Source organism: Lissotriton vulgaris, chromosome 1_1 (assembly GCF_964263255.1).
Source record: "Lissotriton vulgaris chromosome 1_1, aLisVul1.2, whole genome shotgun sequence".
Lineage (NCBI taxonomy): Eukaryota > Metazoa > Chordata > Amphibia > Caudata > Salamandridae > Lissotriton > Lissotriton vulgaris.
In genome coordinates this window covers 995953007-995967896 of record NC_141685.1, presented here as the reverse complement: position 1 = coordinate 995967896, position 14890 = coordinate 995953007, and the positions used below count along the sequence as shown (strand labels likewise).

At 43.5% G+C, this 14890-nt stretch overlaps 2 protein-coding genes across 6 annotated transcripts in view; one reads left to right on the top strand and one right to left on the bottom strand.

Annotated features, from left to right (window-relative positions):
- LOC147748374 (uncharacterized) overlaps positions 1–3334 on the bottom strand; it is a 110668-nt gene extending 107334 nt beyond the window's left edge. The window contains exons 1-2 of one of the 3 annotated variants that reach the window (XM_086960946.1): positions 3208–3334; positions 2699–2869 (exon numbers count right to left, since the gene is read on the bottom strand). In XM_086960946.1, coding sequence (XP_086817072.1) covers positions 2699–2867 — 169 coding nt within the window. In that variant the 5' untranslated portion in view covers positions 2868–2869; positions 3208–3334. Of the gene's footprint in view, positions 1–2698 lie in introns of all 3 variants that reach the window. The other 2 variants (XM_086960955.1, XM_086960935.1) reach the window with 2 other exon arrangements.
- The window catches only part of TECR (trans-2,3-enoyl-CoA reductase), a 286254-nt gene that overhangs the window by 113613 nt on the left and 157751 nt on the right, over positions 1–14890 (top strand). Inside the window, exon 1 of one of the 3 annotated variants that reach the window (XM_086960922.1) lies at positions 4404–4623. The exons of the other annotated variants lie outside the window; for them this stretch is intronic. The gene's annotated coding sequence lies outside the window, so the exon portion shown is untranslated. Of the gene's footprint in view, positions 1–4403; positions 4624–14890 lie in introns of those variants that run through there. 3 annotated transcript variants of the gene reach the window in all.

Sequence of the window (14890 nt, the reverse complement as noted above, 5' to 3'; positions counted from 1 at the left end):
CAGGCTACAACAAGATGGACTATGCATGTTTATTGAAAAAACGAAGGTAGCACCACAACTTAGTATATGCGTTAAAGTGCTCTCCAGCGTTCCTCTAGAACTGCAGCTAGTGAGTCAAGATGAGTTCAACGGCACCCTTCTGACTCTGAAGTTACTGCACGGTCTGCACGCTACACATTACATGAAGGTCTCGAAGAAGAAATAAACCCCCTGATCTTTGGGTGTATGCAGTAGGTTTCTTGGTTACTCAAGGGTAGCTGGGGTGACGGTTGGCAGGGAGTTCTTAGGAGTACATTGGCCACATTTGGACAGATTGTTGGGGATATTGTGGACTGGGGCAGTGGAGAACTTGGGTGTAGAGTAGAGTGGGATTTTGTGGTTGAAGATCGAGAAAGCGGTGTAGTTGAGTGTTTGTATGTTAAGCTGTCCTTCAGCTGAATGAATCTCCAAGATACTTGAACACATGCCTCCAATCGCCTTTGCAAGTAAATGCTGCAGTAGTTTCTGCCTTGGGAACCTGGTCCTGCGGCAAATCGCTTTGGGATTTCAAGGCACACCAGATATGTTCAGACGGGAAACTGATACCTGCTCTGCTGAATGTGCTTTCTTGGAGAGGGAGAATAATCTCGCAGACGGCGAGAGCTGCTGATGTTTTCTCTCAGTAAAGCTTAAAGTATTGTGTTTCCTGCTCGGCTGCTGGATACAAATTTCACTTGTAGGCACTTAGAGTTTGTACTTACCTCTTCTAGCATAAGGTGTACAGGGTGCGGCCAGTGCTACCACAACCAAGTTGGCGTTGCTGAAAAAATATTCATCTCATGTCCCTGACAGGGAGAAGTGTCGAGCTACAAATTTGGATTTGGCCTCTAATAACCAATGTAACAAGGCTCTCCAGGTCATGAACTATTTTAACTCTCCCATGGTGTATAGCTAATAAAACTGTGCTCACTTGAGTCCTCCATTCTGAAATACTCTTGCATTTCTGCCATACCAAGGAAGTTCAGTGTGCCCATTTGTAACTTGTATCTTGGCTGCTTCCACTGGTAGAGAACTATTTCATACCCTCAGATGCCGTCAGCTTGCTGTATCTGCCAAAGTAGGCTCATCGGACCTTGTTGTACGCATGCATATTGCAGCTGTTGTTCAGCCTATTGGGTGGCTTCTCTGTGAGTCAGGGCTCTTTGATGGCCCGCCTGTCCATGTGCAGGTTCTGGAGAGCCTTTCCAAGCAGGAGGGCCATACAAGATGATGGAGCTCCCACTCTTTAGTGCTGTTGTTACAACTCTCACTATTGGCACCAGTAACTCCGGTGTTTTGTAGGGAGTGCATTTTAAGCAGTATGAAGGGTTACAGCATTTTCTACTGGACCCACTTTAGAATGAGGTTTCAAAGTTCCACATAAACTAAACACTACGAAGGAAATATTGTATTTCCTTCGTACTGCCACTTGTTCTTCTCAAGTTGGACCCTCCACCCCCGAAAAAGCAGATTTCTGTCCACATTAGAAGTATATGTATGGCACCCTTCTGTTCCCGAACGGACTTTGCTTATATAATAAATAGAAAAAATGCCTGAGCTTGATGCCGAATCCAGGACTTTGATCGTAGAAAACCCTCCCAGTGTGTCCACCCTCATTTGACTGCTAGTCAGAGAATCCAGATTTTAGAACCTGGTTGTTTGTGGGCAGCTCAGGGACCAGAATGAGTTTGTGACATCTGCTTCTTTATCTTATGAATGTATTAGAGTAGGTCTCTTCTACATGTTTCTCATAATTAAGCGATAAGAGCATGGCTTCATCTGCCCTTGTCTTATTGCGACAGAGTAAGCTGTTTTCTGCTGCACCCTTGATTAGGGAAAAGTATACTGATATCTAATGCTCTCTTCTGATTGGAAGAGAATAGGCTTACATTTACTTCTTTCCTGATTGAGGTTTAGTCTGGCCTTCGAAACTCTGAAAAGCCTCTTTCCACGCGCTTGAGCAAGCTTGAACAGCATGAAGCGACATTGAGGAGAGTGCCAGTGCTTCTCCAGGATGTATGAGGTGGGCAGTTTGTTGTTCTGACTGCGTAGGTGGTAAACGGATGTGCCGCGTGATTAGTTTAGCTGCATGAACAGCAGTATTTGGGTGCATGGGACGCCTGGACCAGCAGTCACGGGATTGAGGCACATGGGCATATTTAAGGAGATAGGACTGGCAGTGTGAGATGCCAGTGGCACATGGCCATAACAGTTATGCGGGAACTGCTGTTTTGATGCCTCCAAAAATTGTCCTGGTATTGGTGCTTTTGTGACGCAGCATTTGCTGAAGAGGCAGGACTCTGGTAACCAACCGCACACTGTAACAGAGATGTCACTTTGGTGCTGCAAGGGTAGTGCGATAGGTGATTGGCCTAGAAGTTATACTTTGGTGCCGCAAGGGTAGCGGTAGAAGTGGTGCTTTGATGTCTACACTCTTGTACAGCTAGTGATGTCTTAAAACAGGAAATTCACATTTCCCACTAGAATATCGGTAGAATTTTTTTAAGGCTCTTTAAGTTCGACCACTCCCTTAAAGCCCACGTAGGAAGGAGGATCATGTCAAGAAGACAGCAGGATGTCGGTGGCAAGTATCTGGTAATTATGCACATATTTTAACCTTTCCAGAGAGCTGTTGCTTCACCCTCCATCCGCGCTCTAGTAGCCAAGACATCCTCCTTACCTTTCTGTTTGTCCTCCGAACAGGGGCATTCGGTCTGCTGCTGCACATAGCTGGGCCTGGAACTGTAGAATGACTTCAGGCTCGTCTCGGAGGTTGTAAAAACGGCCAGCTCTTTAAGATCCTCTTTGCTTATCGATGATGTTCTTTTGTTCTTCACGTTACTTTCCATCCCTTTTCCAAAAAGACATGGTTTTGATCCAGTTTTTTACCAGTACCCCACTAACTTGTTCTATTTTTTTTAACCTTTTTTAATAATAAAAAAAAAATCTGTCCTGGTTCTAGATTATTTTCATTTTAACTTCTTCCGTGCCTCACTATTTCTCCTATCACGGTCTGTCTTAATTATTGTTAACATGTAACCTTATTCCCTAAACTTCCTCGTTACCTTGTTTCCTCTTTTATCTTAGAAGTTGTGTGCAAGATATTTTTCCTCACTTTGTCCTGCTGAGCCTATTCATTTTCCACTCTTTTCAATCTTTCTTTCCTCCAGCATTTTTTCAGTGCCCTACCTCCTTTTTCTCATCCATCTTTCCTAGCCGTACTGCTTGCTCTTGCACCGTCTTAACTCACTGTTGCCTCTTTGCTGCTCCCCGTGCTCTGTGTTCCACACACACCTCCCATCTCTGCTGCTCTTTCCTCCTTGCATTAGGGACGTCACTTGGTGTGGGCGGGGCCTTTGCAGTGAAATTTGTATTTTAAGATGTTAAGGGACTCAGCAATATGTGCCCGCCTCTTGCCTCAGATTCCTTCTGCCTCTGCGCGCACTCCCTTGGGCTCTCAGGCATGAGTGGCCTGTCCTGGGCTTGTCCTATTTATAGGGCCGCTGGACACAGTCGCTGATATCTGCTGAGAGTGCTGAATGGCTTCCAAGAGCTGAGATCAGTTCTCCAGGAGGGAATGCAGGGTGCTTCCAGCATCCTCACTGAACTGCGCTAAGTGGAGGAAGGAGTGCAAGGCCATGCCCAGGACCTGGACTCTATCCTTTGCTGAATGTTCAGAGTATCTAGTCATCCGGCCGCTTTGAGTTACTTATAATATCAAAGTGTTCAGCAAGCGATTTAAAACAAACAGTTATCTATGTCTCTCAGACTGTTGGCCATTTAACAGAAACTGCCGTGAAAGCCTTATAATTAGGACTAGTGCCAAACCTACAGTCTTCAAAAAAAAGTCAGAGGCTGTTATTCTAAGTGCTAATGCATCCTGTGTAGACCCATCACTGGCAAGTGGGACTATTCTGTGGGAAATTCCCGTTACAGCTGCTAGACCAGTTGCTGGGAATCAGATTCTCTCCCAATTGTCCTTTTTTAATGACTCTCGGGTTAATTGTCTTTTTGTTCACGGCTAATATGTGCATATTAACATTTGTAGTCTGTTTACATTTAGTTGACCAAGGGTATGCAAAATATTATTTTTGCCAGCCTACTTTGGGAAAAATTGCAGTAATAGCCCCTTGTTATGTTGGAGAATTTTATGTAATTCAATCGACTATAGCTTTTGTCAAAGATTTCCAGCTGAAAGTTTTTTTGCTGGAGAGTTTTTCCTGCAAAAATCTTGTTTGGAGGAAAATGATAGAAGTAGACTTTGTTTCATTTATCTTCCGAACATACCTACATTTCGTAGATTTTCACCCACTTAAAAAATAAACAACTTTCACAGCTATCCTACCCCTTGTTTTAATGTCTAAAATCTACCCTCCTTTCCCTAGGAGTTCTCGCATTGGGGTTTCCCGCCTTCCTTTGAATCATAATCTTACCACTCTACCCACCTCTGCCTCCCCCGCCCAAAGGATGAAACGCCTCGGTTGAAAGAGCAAACACTACCTATACAATTCACAGGTGCAGTGTGGCATTCGGCCACTTGAGAGGAATTACGCATGCAAGCTGACATCACTTACAGGCACATCATACAGCCTGTGGCTTTTACAGGTATCATCAGCATCATTTAAAGTACAAAACTGTAAGCAAATGGATATTTATGTTTTACAATCCCATTTTAGGTCAAGAACATCATCTCCGTTTTAGAGCAGACATACCAACATTAACCTCCCAGCTTCTTGCCAGCCCGTTGCCCACGTTTATCAATCTGTGATGAAGTTCTGGTTTAAAGTCACTCAATGCCAAACTCCTATGGACCCAGTCATGCAGATATGTTTCCGCTCAGTTCAGATCAACATAAAAACTAAACCGAGACATGGATTTGGCTTGCAACAGTCTTTGGAATGCTTCCCTGTGAGTTTGGGAATGCAGATGGTGACTCCACATACTATCTTCATCTACCTTCACTTCACTTGAAGGGTGGAATGTGCCCCTTGGACTGTTGTATATTTTTTTACATACTTCCAATACTTGAGCTTCCCTGTGGCACTTGGAATGTAGACGCTTGTTTATCGTGATTTGCGTGTAGTCCCAGTATCGCATGTTCACAGTGCCCGACCCAGCCAAAACGCCACATCATCAAAACTTGGGCCAACAGAAGATAAACACAAGACTTGAAATAAAGAAAGTGCGTTTGTTCTGTGTATCTCCCGATATGCGTCATGACTTGACATAGGCTGCGGTGCCATACACTCCTAATACATATGTTTTACATATGGCCTTATCACATGCCTTGCATCTCAGGGCCGGTATCCTCTTTTACTTCATGGAACCAAAGGTGAGCCCAGACCATAGCACAATGGAACTCTGTTCTTAACTCGTGCCATAACGTATCTAGTCCTGGGCCTATTGTGACTTCACACAATTTGTTAAAGGCAGACTGCAGGGTACGGACTCCATCCATACAGTTGGTCAAGCCCTCAATATATTTTTCTTTTCTGTGCACCTGTCACATTTTCTTGTGTTTCACTACGTTTTAAGAACTAGAGCCTTTTTGGCAATATTTCGATTGTTTGGTTCAAGCTAATCACCCCTACCTCACCTTTAGATCTTTCCTTTGTTTTTGTCTCTCAGAGGGACTTTCAGAATGAACCCTTGTGTAATTTGTTACAAATCTAGCTATGTATTCCTCTTCTGCGTGAGGCTTGTGTAGTAGTATCAGATTTCACACTATGCATGGTATGGACCACACCGTTTTCAGTAAACCCTACAAGGTACATAATGCTTACTTTGCCTACTGTTAAGATCGCCACTTCCCACAAAGTCACTACGGTCTAGCTTTCTCTATTATCAGATGTGTTGTGCCTAGCATTCAGACCCTTTTAGATCTTTCTGGATAGTGTTTGCACATAGTTCTTTGAAGCCTCTAGGAGCTATGCCGTTATACGTTCTGTAACATCTTAAAAGACTTCACTGGTTTAATGACTAGTCAGACTAGACAGTTAGCGTAACAGGTGATACTGTTATGTGAATAACTTGAGGCTTGCAAGAAACCAGCCTATCGAGATTCTTTTGTGCATCGAACTACAGGTTAAATGGCCTACTCATGGTTTGTGCTCGTGCACATTTTTTTTCCCTCTCTTGCTTTTGAATGTGGTTTCGTTTCATTTTCCGCTGTACCTATTTATAAGCTACAGTTGACATTTGTATGATTCCCACTGCTTATCCTGACTGCTGGACGAGTTGGTGAGCTGCCTGCTCCTTGTACTTCTAAGCCACTTACGTGTAGTGAGTGCTACTTCTGATCAGTGAAAATCGTCATGAGCTAAACAACTCGCGCATTGTTACAAGACACCTCCATACCCAGCTTCATTGACTTTAAGACTAATGCCCGTAGTGCCAGATACTATGGTGTGAACAAAATACTTTGACTTGAGGCACTATGACAGGGCTGGCATGCATGTCGGTGACAGTGTGGTGTTTGGGGATGTATGAACATGTGTGCGCATGAATGGATTATATTTATACGGGTGACTGAGAGCCTCTGTCAAATGTACTTGCAGCACAGGACATACCTTTCTCCATATGTGATACAGTTACATTTATAACACATACACACATACAATAATTTTTTTAAATGGGAGGAATTTAAAGTGCAGAAAAATGTTCTGCTTAAATGTTCATAGTTTAGAACATTTTTCTGCACTTTAAATTTCTCTCATTTAAAAAAATGGCTATATTTTTGAGCAATACTTATGGCACAGTGTCTGCTGGCCACTTGGAGCAAGAGGCCTGTGATTTGCCAATAACTTTGGCATTGTTTGATGAATCTTCACAAAATTTTCAAAACTAATTTGACGCTCACTTCAGCTCCTAACTTGACATTTTCGGGGTGATCTGTCAAGCGGGGGTTGAGAAAGGGAGCGGGGGTCCCAAAACACTTTTTCTCCATGTGGTGGAGAAAGAGGGCATGGCCTCTGACAACCTCTCAGCAGTCCAGCTGTATGGGACTTGCTGGAGGTAACTGGAGGGGTAGTTGGTTGCCAAGGACCCTCAATAGCCAAGGGGACTTCGTCCCCCCTGCTAGTGGTGCGCCACAAGGCGTATTTGTAGAGTGGTGGAGAAAGAGGGCGTGACCTCTGACAAACTTTCTGCAATCCAGCTGTGTGGGAGTTGCTGGAGGGGTAGTTGGTCCTCAAGGACTCTCAATAGTCAAAGGTACTAACTCCCCAACTAGTAGTGTGCCACGAGGCGTGTTTGCAGAGTGGTGGAGAAAGGGGGTGTGGCCTCTGCTGATTTCTGAGCAATCCCTCTGTGTGGGATTTGCTGGAGGTAGCAGGAGGGGTTGGTGGGGCTACAAGGACGTTCTAGTTAGGAAATGGTATTAAAAAACTTTTAAAATTCTCTGAAAAAATCAAAAGTTACAGGGACGTTTTAGTTAGGCTTGGATTTCCCTCGTACACAACCAGTGAAATTCAGTTGTTATTGTTAGTGAGCTAACTATAACTTGCACCCCCACAATGCGTTGCTTATGACCTCACATATTACGTTACTCATGACCTGGTCAGTGACCTCACTGATGACTTTACTGATTACATCACTGATGACCTCATCCAGTGACTGATATCTTTAAAAAGTTTATGACTGTTACATTTATATATACCAAGGTGTATTGGTGAATCGGTGGGTGTATGATTGCCTGTATGGGTGATTCAGGGGGTGCATGGCTGACTGTATAAGAGATTGATTAGATGTCTCAGTGAATGTATGGATGACTGACTGGTTGTGTGAATACCTGTATCAGTGTGTCAGTTGGTGTCTAAGTGGCTGAATGGGTGGGTATGTGCGTTTCTGTATTGGTGACTGATTGGTTGTCTGATAACTTTGAGTGTCAGAGTGTCTATGTGGGTGGGTGAGGGTGTGTGTGTGTGACTGTCTGTATGGATGAGTGAGTGGGTGAGTCAGTGGCAGCATGGGTTAATGAGTGCTTGTGTGAGGGGCTGTATGGGTGCGAGTGCTTGTGTGAGGGGCTGTATGGGTGAGTGAGTGCATGTGTCAGTGGTATATGGGTTAGTAAATGGATATGTGAAAGGCTGTATAGGTGAGTGATGGGGTATGTGAGTGAGTGGTTGAGTGAATGTGAAGAGTGGCTGTATGGGTGAGTGTGTGCTTGTGTCAGTGACTGTATAGGTAAATGAGTATTTGCTAGTATCTGTATGAGTAAGTGAGTGAGTATGTGTAGAAGTATGGGTGAGTAAGTGGCTGTGTGACTGTATGGGCGAGTGAGTAGGTGTGTAAGTAGCTCTATGGGTGATTGACTGTGTGAGTGGCTGTATAGGTGTTTGAATGGAGTGGGTGTATGAGTGGCTGTATGGGTGGGTGAGTGGATGGTTGTTCTATGAATCAGAGAGTGGCTGTCTAAGCACTGGTATGGGTGTATAAATGGGTTTGAGAATGGTAGTGTGGAGGTTGTGGGCATATGAAAGATTATGGGGGTGTGAGTGGGTGCATCAGATTCTGTGGATGATGTCATGAGTGATGTCATTGACCATGTCATGAGTGATGCAATATGTGAGGTCATAAGCAGTGCATTCCGGGGGCTCGAGTTAGTTAGCTCACTAACTAGAACGGCTGAATTTCACAGGTTGTGTATGCGGGAAATCTGAGCCTCACTATAACGTCCCTGTAACCTTTGTTTTTTCTCAATGAGTTTCTAAGGGTTTTTAAACACATTTGCTGAGTGGTGGAGAAATGGGTTATGGTGTCTGACCAGCTCTCAGCAGTCCTGCTGTGTAGGACTTACAGGAGGTACCAGGAGGGCTTCTTGGCCCCCAAGGTCCGGCAGAAGTAATAGGACTTCATCCCCCAACCAGTAGTGAGCTAGGAGGCATGTTTGCATAGTGGTGGAGAAAGGGGGCTTGGCTTCCGGAGACCTCATAGCAGGCCTCCTCTGTGGGACTTACTGGAGGTAACAGGAGGGGTAGTTGCTGACCACCTACTGTATACCTAACATTTATTAAATAGATGGCTGCCAAGGTCACTTATAATATATCAAAAGATATAGACCAGAAGAATGGATAGGGACAGATAAGCCGAATACCTCTTTAACAATCTGAGTAAGGGATTAGGAGCAAGCGCTTCTATGATTAGTGGGAATCCACCACGTAATCAGAGCTTAAAAAATTAATTTCTAAGATTGGAAAAACTAAGAAAGAACGAGACATCTGAGTGGTGGGATGGGGCCACATTGAAGTAATATATCAAATTAAAGAGAGTACCCAGGGGCTTTAGATAACCGAGATTCCCCACCGTTGACAATCTGGATGAGGACTTATTAGCTGCATGGGAAAAAGAGCTCTCGGACAACTCAAATAAACTAATGGATGTCCTTATCGAGAACACAGACAGGAAGGTCAGAAACTTGCAGAGGGAAATTACTTGTTTAGAGGCAGTGATTGAAGCAGCAGAGGAGAATTATACTATCCTCAACGATCTAATCAAGAAACATCAGGATGAGATAAAATTTAGAAAAGCGAAGAAACTTCGAAGAGATGATGTAGACTACAACACTGGCAGGGTATTTACGTTTGCAAGGAAGTATGATCATCTTATTCCTAGCAAGGCAACTGAAAAAACAAGCGGGGTGATCTCAGCTAGCTCTGGCTCAACATCACTAGAAACTGCACTCACTAGCGAGAGTGAACAAGAAAGAGGTGGCGATAGTAGCGAGATACGCACAGAAAATCCTTTTTTATGGGAAGTTATGAGGATGAAGAGAGGGGATTGTGAAATAAACAAACATCCATTTACACCAGGAGGACGAGGCAGTGCAAAAGAGGAAGCGGCGCAGGAAGAGAGGGCTACATGAAAACGTGGAGTTGGACCAAGAAGAATTGAATGATGTAACTGTAATTAACCTGACTGGGAAACCGATCAGTGTAGAAATGAGCACACTTTTACAAAAAGGGATGGGATTCTGTCATACAAATGCAGGAGACTTATGCAAAGCCAAGGTAGATTTATTCAAATACATGAGGAGATTGAAATTAATCTTCACACTCAATTTTGTAATTAATAAAGCACAGAGACAAATTACTCTGACCTAGTTTGTAGTGATTTAACTGTACAAGCTGTATATGACACGAGAATGGTATTATCCATGTCTGAACAAGAAATTGACCCTTACACTACGAGTAGAGTACTAAGTGATTTAAATGTACATATGGACACCAACATAAGTAGTGTATTAAAAGAAAAATTAAAATGGACACCGCAGCTGCCAGCGGGCAGCAATTTTGACCTTTTTCATAAGTTGGTATTACTGGACCTAGACAAGTACTCCTACGCGCAAGCACATTACATCAACAGAAGAGATCATCTCACCAAAGGGGAGAGAGAGGCACTCTTTGCACTACATTCAGATAGGGGGATCACCAAACAAGAAGCGGATAAGGGGGGCAACGTGATGAATAGTGCAGACTATGAGCATGACATATTATCTCATCTCCGTGATATAACATGCTATGTAGCTCTACCTTGTAATCCTATCTGGTCCCTTATACAACTCATCAACACCAAACTTAAGGGATGGCATGACCAATGCCTCCCGGACAGAAATTAATGCACCTACCTTATGCTAGACCGTCCCAGATACCCCTGCATATACACTCTTCCCAAGATCCACAATAATCTCCCTTTTCCCTCTGACAGGCCTATAATATGCAGTATAGGGGGGCCGACAAAGGATTTCTGAGTATGTGGATACTTTCTTACAGCCCTTTTTCCGCAACCTACCATCTCACATCAGGGACACCAAGCATATTCTGAGCACGCTCACAGACATTACATAGGAGGAGGGTATGACACTCGTAACTCTAGACGTCATAGCACTTTATACAGGTATCAGACATGACCTTGGACTACAGGCCTTACGTCACACTCTAGGCCGTAGATCGGCCAGCCTTTGTTAGCACACTGAAATGCTTTTGGAGATGACAGAACTTATTCTGGACAGCAATGTCTTCATGTTTAAAGAAGGGTGGTACAAACAAAACCAAGGGGTGGCTATGGGCTCAAAGTTTTCTCCCTCGTATGCTAATCTATTCATGGACAGACTGGAAGAACAATGGATTTGGAGCGAGTGGGTTAGGAACTGGAATGACTCGATCTTATTCTTGGGCAGATGCATAGATGACTACCTCATGGTTTGGACAGGCTCCACCGAAAAACTTCTTGAATTCTTCATACACCTTAACAGCAATGTCAAAAACATCAGATTTACGTTCCAGTATAGTCGGAGGAACATTACATTCTTAGATGTTGAACTCTTCATTCTAGAAAATAGGATCCAAAGCAGGCTATTTAGGAAACCAGCAGCTTGTAATACAACCCTTCATGCCTCAAGTTCTCATCCAGGTCATCAGATAAATGCTATCCCATATGGCGAATTTACACAGGCCAGACGCAACTGCAGTACGGAATTGGATTTTAAGGATTGTATAGAGCGCATGGCCACTAGATTTTCACGCAGAGGGTATACTAAGGGAGCTATACATAGGGCCAAAGAGAGAATCTCTAAGATCACTTGACAAGACACTCTCAAAAACAAACCAGAAAAGAGAGCGAACAAAACAGTACGTTAAATTACGGATTTTAACAAACACACTAACACGCAGTATGCGTAGACATTGGCACTTACTCACGGCACGCAAGACACTGCAGGAATTTACAACATCAAGGCCTGAGATTTACCTTTTACAGGGGTGTATGCTTAAAAATGTTCTCAGCCCCAAGCTACCCAAAAGTCGAGCAAACATAAAACTGGCTTACCCAACACACATTGGGCTTTTTCAAATGTGGCCACTGGTCCATGTGCAGATAGACCACTGACGGAAAGAAAGAATTTAGAGGACCTAACAATAGGGTGTACAAAAGTGACAATATTTTCTGTTACACAAAATATGTAGTGTATGCTACTGAGTAAGTGTGGACTAAGATACATTAGAAGTACCATGAGGAGCCTCAAAGAGCATATTGGGGGACACATGAGGGCTGTAAAGCAAGGGGACACCAAATATCCGATTGCCACACATGTAGCAGAATGTAACTCTCCAAGCACACATAGAACGTTCTCCTTCTATGGTTTTGATGTGACACGCTCAAAGACCCAAGGGGAGGTAACCGGGAGCAAACACTCCGGAGGAGAGAGGCGCTATGGATTATGAGACTTAAAAGTTTCGAACAGGGCTTGAACACGGATCATGAGCTTCAATACTTCCTTGGTGATTAGCCTGTACCCACTTCCAAAGTAATTGAAACACTGGCTGGATTACATATCCCTACATATCCGAATGTAAGCAACCATGTTAAACTTAAGCTCAAACCCTGAATAGATTACTAGAAGCTACTTTATAGGGAGTTAGGATTTCTAAGAACGCCATGCCATTATCATAGTTTATAGAGCACTCCCACTATCATCCCTACGTATTTGGTAGACCACATATTGTTGTGATACATGACTGTTTCCACACTGATGTAGTGATCTACTCGTACTCGATACCAGACATGTTGGAGACTATGTACAGTGAGGACTTGAGACCTGGACGCTTAATATGTTGTACACTGTGTACAGTGAGGAACTGAGACATAATGCCTCTGTCCTCACCTAGCTGTCGCACAATTCACATTCACATTGCATAACGTTTTGGAATATGCTTTGGATCAGATACTATTGAGAATTGAGGCCGATTGCCACTGTACGTAGTAAGTCCAAGAATTTACAGTTACAGTTGAGGTTCAGCCAACTACGTCCCGAATTCACTATCACAGTGCCACACGTCGCATGTCACATAACACACTATCATGTTGTTTAGTTTGGGTCAGAACGACAAAGCACTTGGATATCATGTGAAATCTCTTATAAGGATGAACTTGTATACAAACGCTGCATGCACGCTACCACAAATGTCACACTTATATGGTAGTGCACCTCAATGCTGTTGTGCCACTACAGATACAGATTTTTAGCAAATGGCTTTTAGCATTTGGGCATACCACTGGCCTTTTGCGACCAACATTTCACTAGTTCTCACTAATTTCGATTCCAGTGACTTGGGGGTCCCGATACACCATTCTAAGATGGACCCCAAAATGGGTCTAGGAACCGGTTTAGGTCACCCTTGAAACTCCATTACTTAAGACCACGCCGGGGTTGCCGTCTGCAGACTGCTGATTTGCTCTGCAAACACGTCACGGCCTGGAGATCCAAGGGGATCTACCTAATACTGCCAGTAAGGAGTGAAAAAACAGACTTATTATAGTAAAAATACTAGACAGACAAATAAGGAATAATAATATTAATAGATTGTTAATTTCACTTTAGGATGGGACAGTTCTTCTAAAAGAAACTCCTTTACACTTGAAAGCACATTAAGATATTCAGACACAAGACTAAATTGTCTACCTCTCCAGGCGCAGAAATTATTGGAACCCCTTCCGGGTTAGAATTATCACCGGAACTAAGGTAGGGGTATCCTTCATGGTTACCAAGTACATCGTATTAGAATGTACCGATTGCCATTCTTTAGCTTATGTGCTCTTTTCTCTGTTATTTAGAGACTACTTGAAACTGACCTCCGGTATTGTATTTCAACAAAATACGTCCCCAAACACATGTTTAACTACACAATATAGTCCGCGTGTATTTACTGTTGAGTGACCGCATGAGGGAGCACTACTTCGCCACGAATATAATGAAATAGAGTTGATAAATAAACTCAGGATTATAAAACCAAATGGGTTGGTTGCATGCCCGCACCTTGCCACCCACAGGATTACTCGTATAATGGAGTCTTGAATGCCAACTGTACTTGCATGTCTTATAACAATAACATAAACAACAGGGGGCCTTTTTTGTTCTTTCTTTCTCCCATTGATAAATTGATTAACAAAGGAGTTGTACAAACAGCACATACAACACCAGTTTCACATGGATTTCCACACAGTAATATTCACTATTTTATCATTCACACAAGTCACCAAAGCCACTTTGTCAAGAATTTGAAAGATAAAGTTTCTTTACTACCATTGCATACACAAACAAGTACTTGTTTATATATTCCCTTAGCCCTGAAGAAGTCGCTGGGTAATCCCCTGTAACAGCGATGAAAACGTGTTGGCTAAGAAGGCTTAAGATCTTGAACTAAAGACATCTGAAAATACAAAGACCAGCATCATTGTGATATTTTATGAAACTTTATGTATTTACTCTTAAACATTTGCAGAGGATGTGTATATTAAGGAGGGGTAGTTGGCCTCCTTGGACGTCCTTGGTGGCCAACTACCCCTCCTGTTACCTCCAGTAAGTACCACACAGCGGAATAGCTGAGAATTTTTCTTGTCAACGCCCCCTTTCTCCACCACTCTGCAAACGCGCCTCCTGGTGCACTACTAGTTGTGGGATGAAGTCCCCTTCGCTCTTGAGGGTCCTTGGGGGCCAACTAGCCCTCCTGTTACCTCCAATAAGACCCACACAAGTGGATTGCTAAGAGGTTATCAGAGGCCACAACCCCTTTCTCCACCACTCTGCAAATGCACCTCCTGGCACACTATTGTTGGGGTAAGAAGTCCACTTTAGCCCTGAGGCCCTCAGGGGGCAAGGGGACGTCATACCCCTCACCAGCAGTGTGCTGAGAAGCATGTTTACTGACACACTCTGTCACACACACTCTCTCTCACTCGCACTCTTCTTTGTGTTGTGTTTATTGGTGGATCCACCAAAGGACTTTACCATTTTCTTTAAATTGGTGATTCATTGTCCACTTCTCAGCTAGAAAGTAGTGCTTTTAAGATCTCGTCTGAAAGCACATGTGCTGTTGCT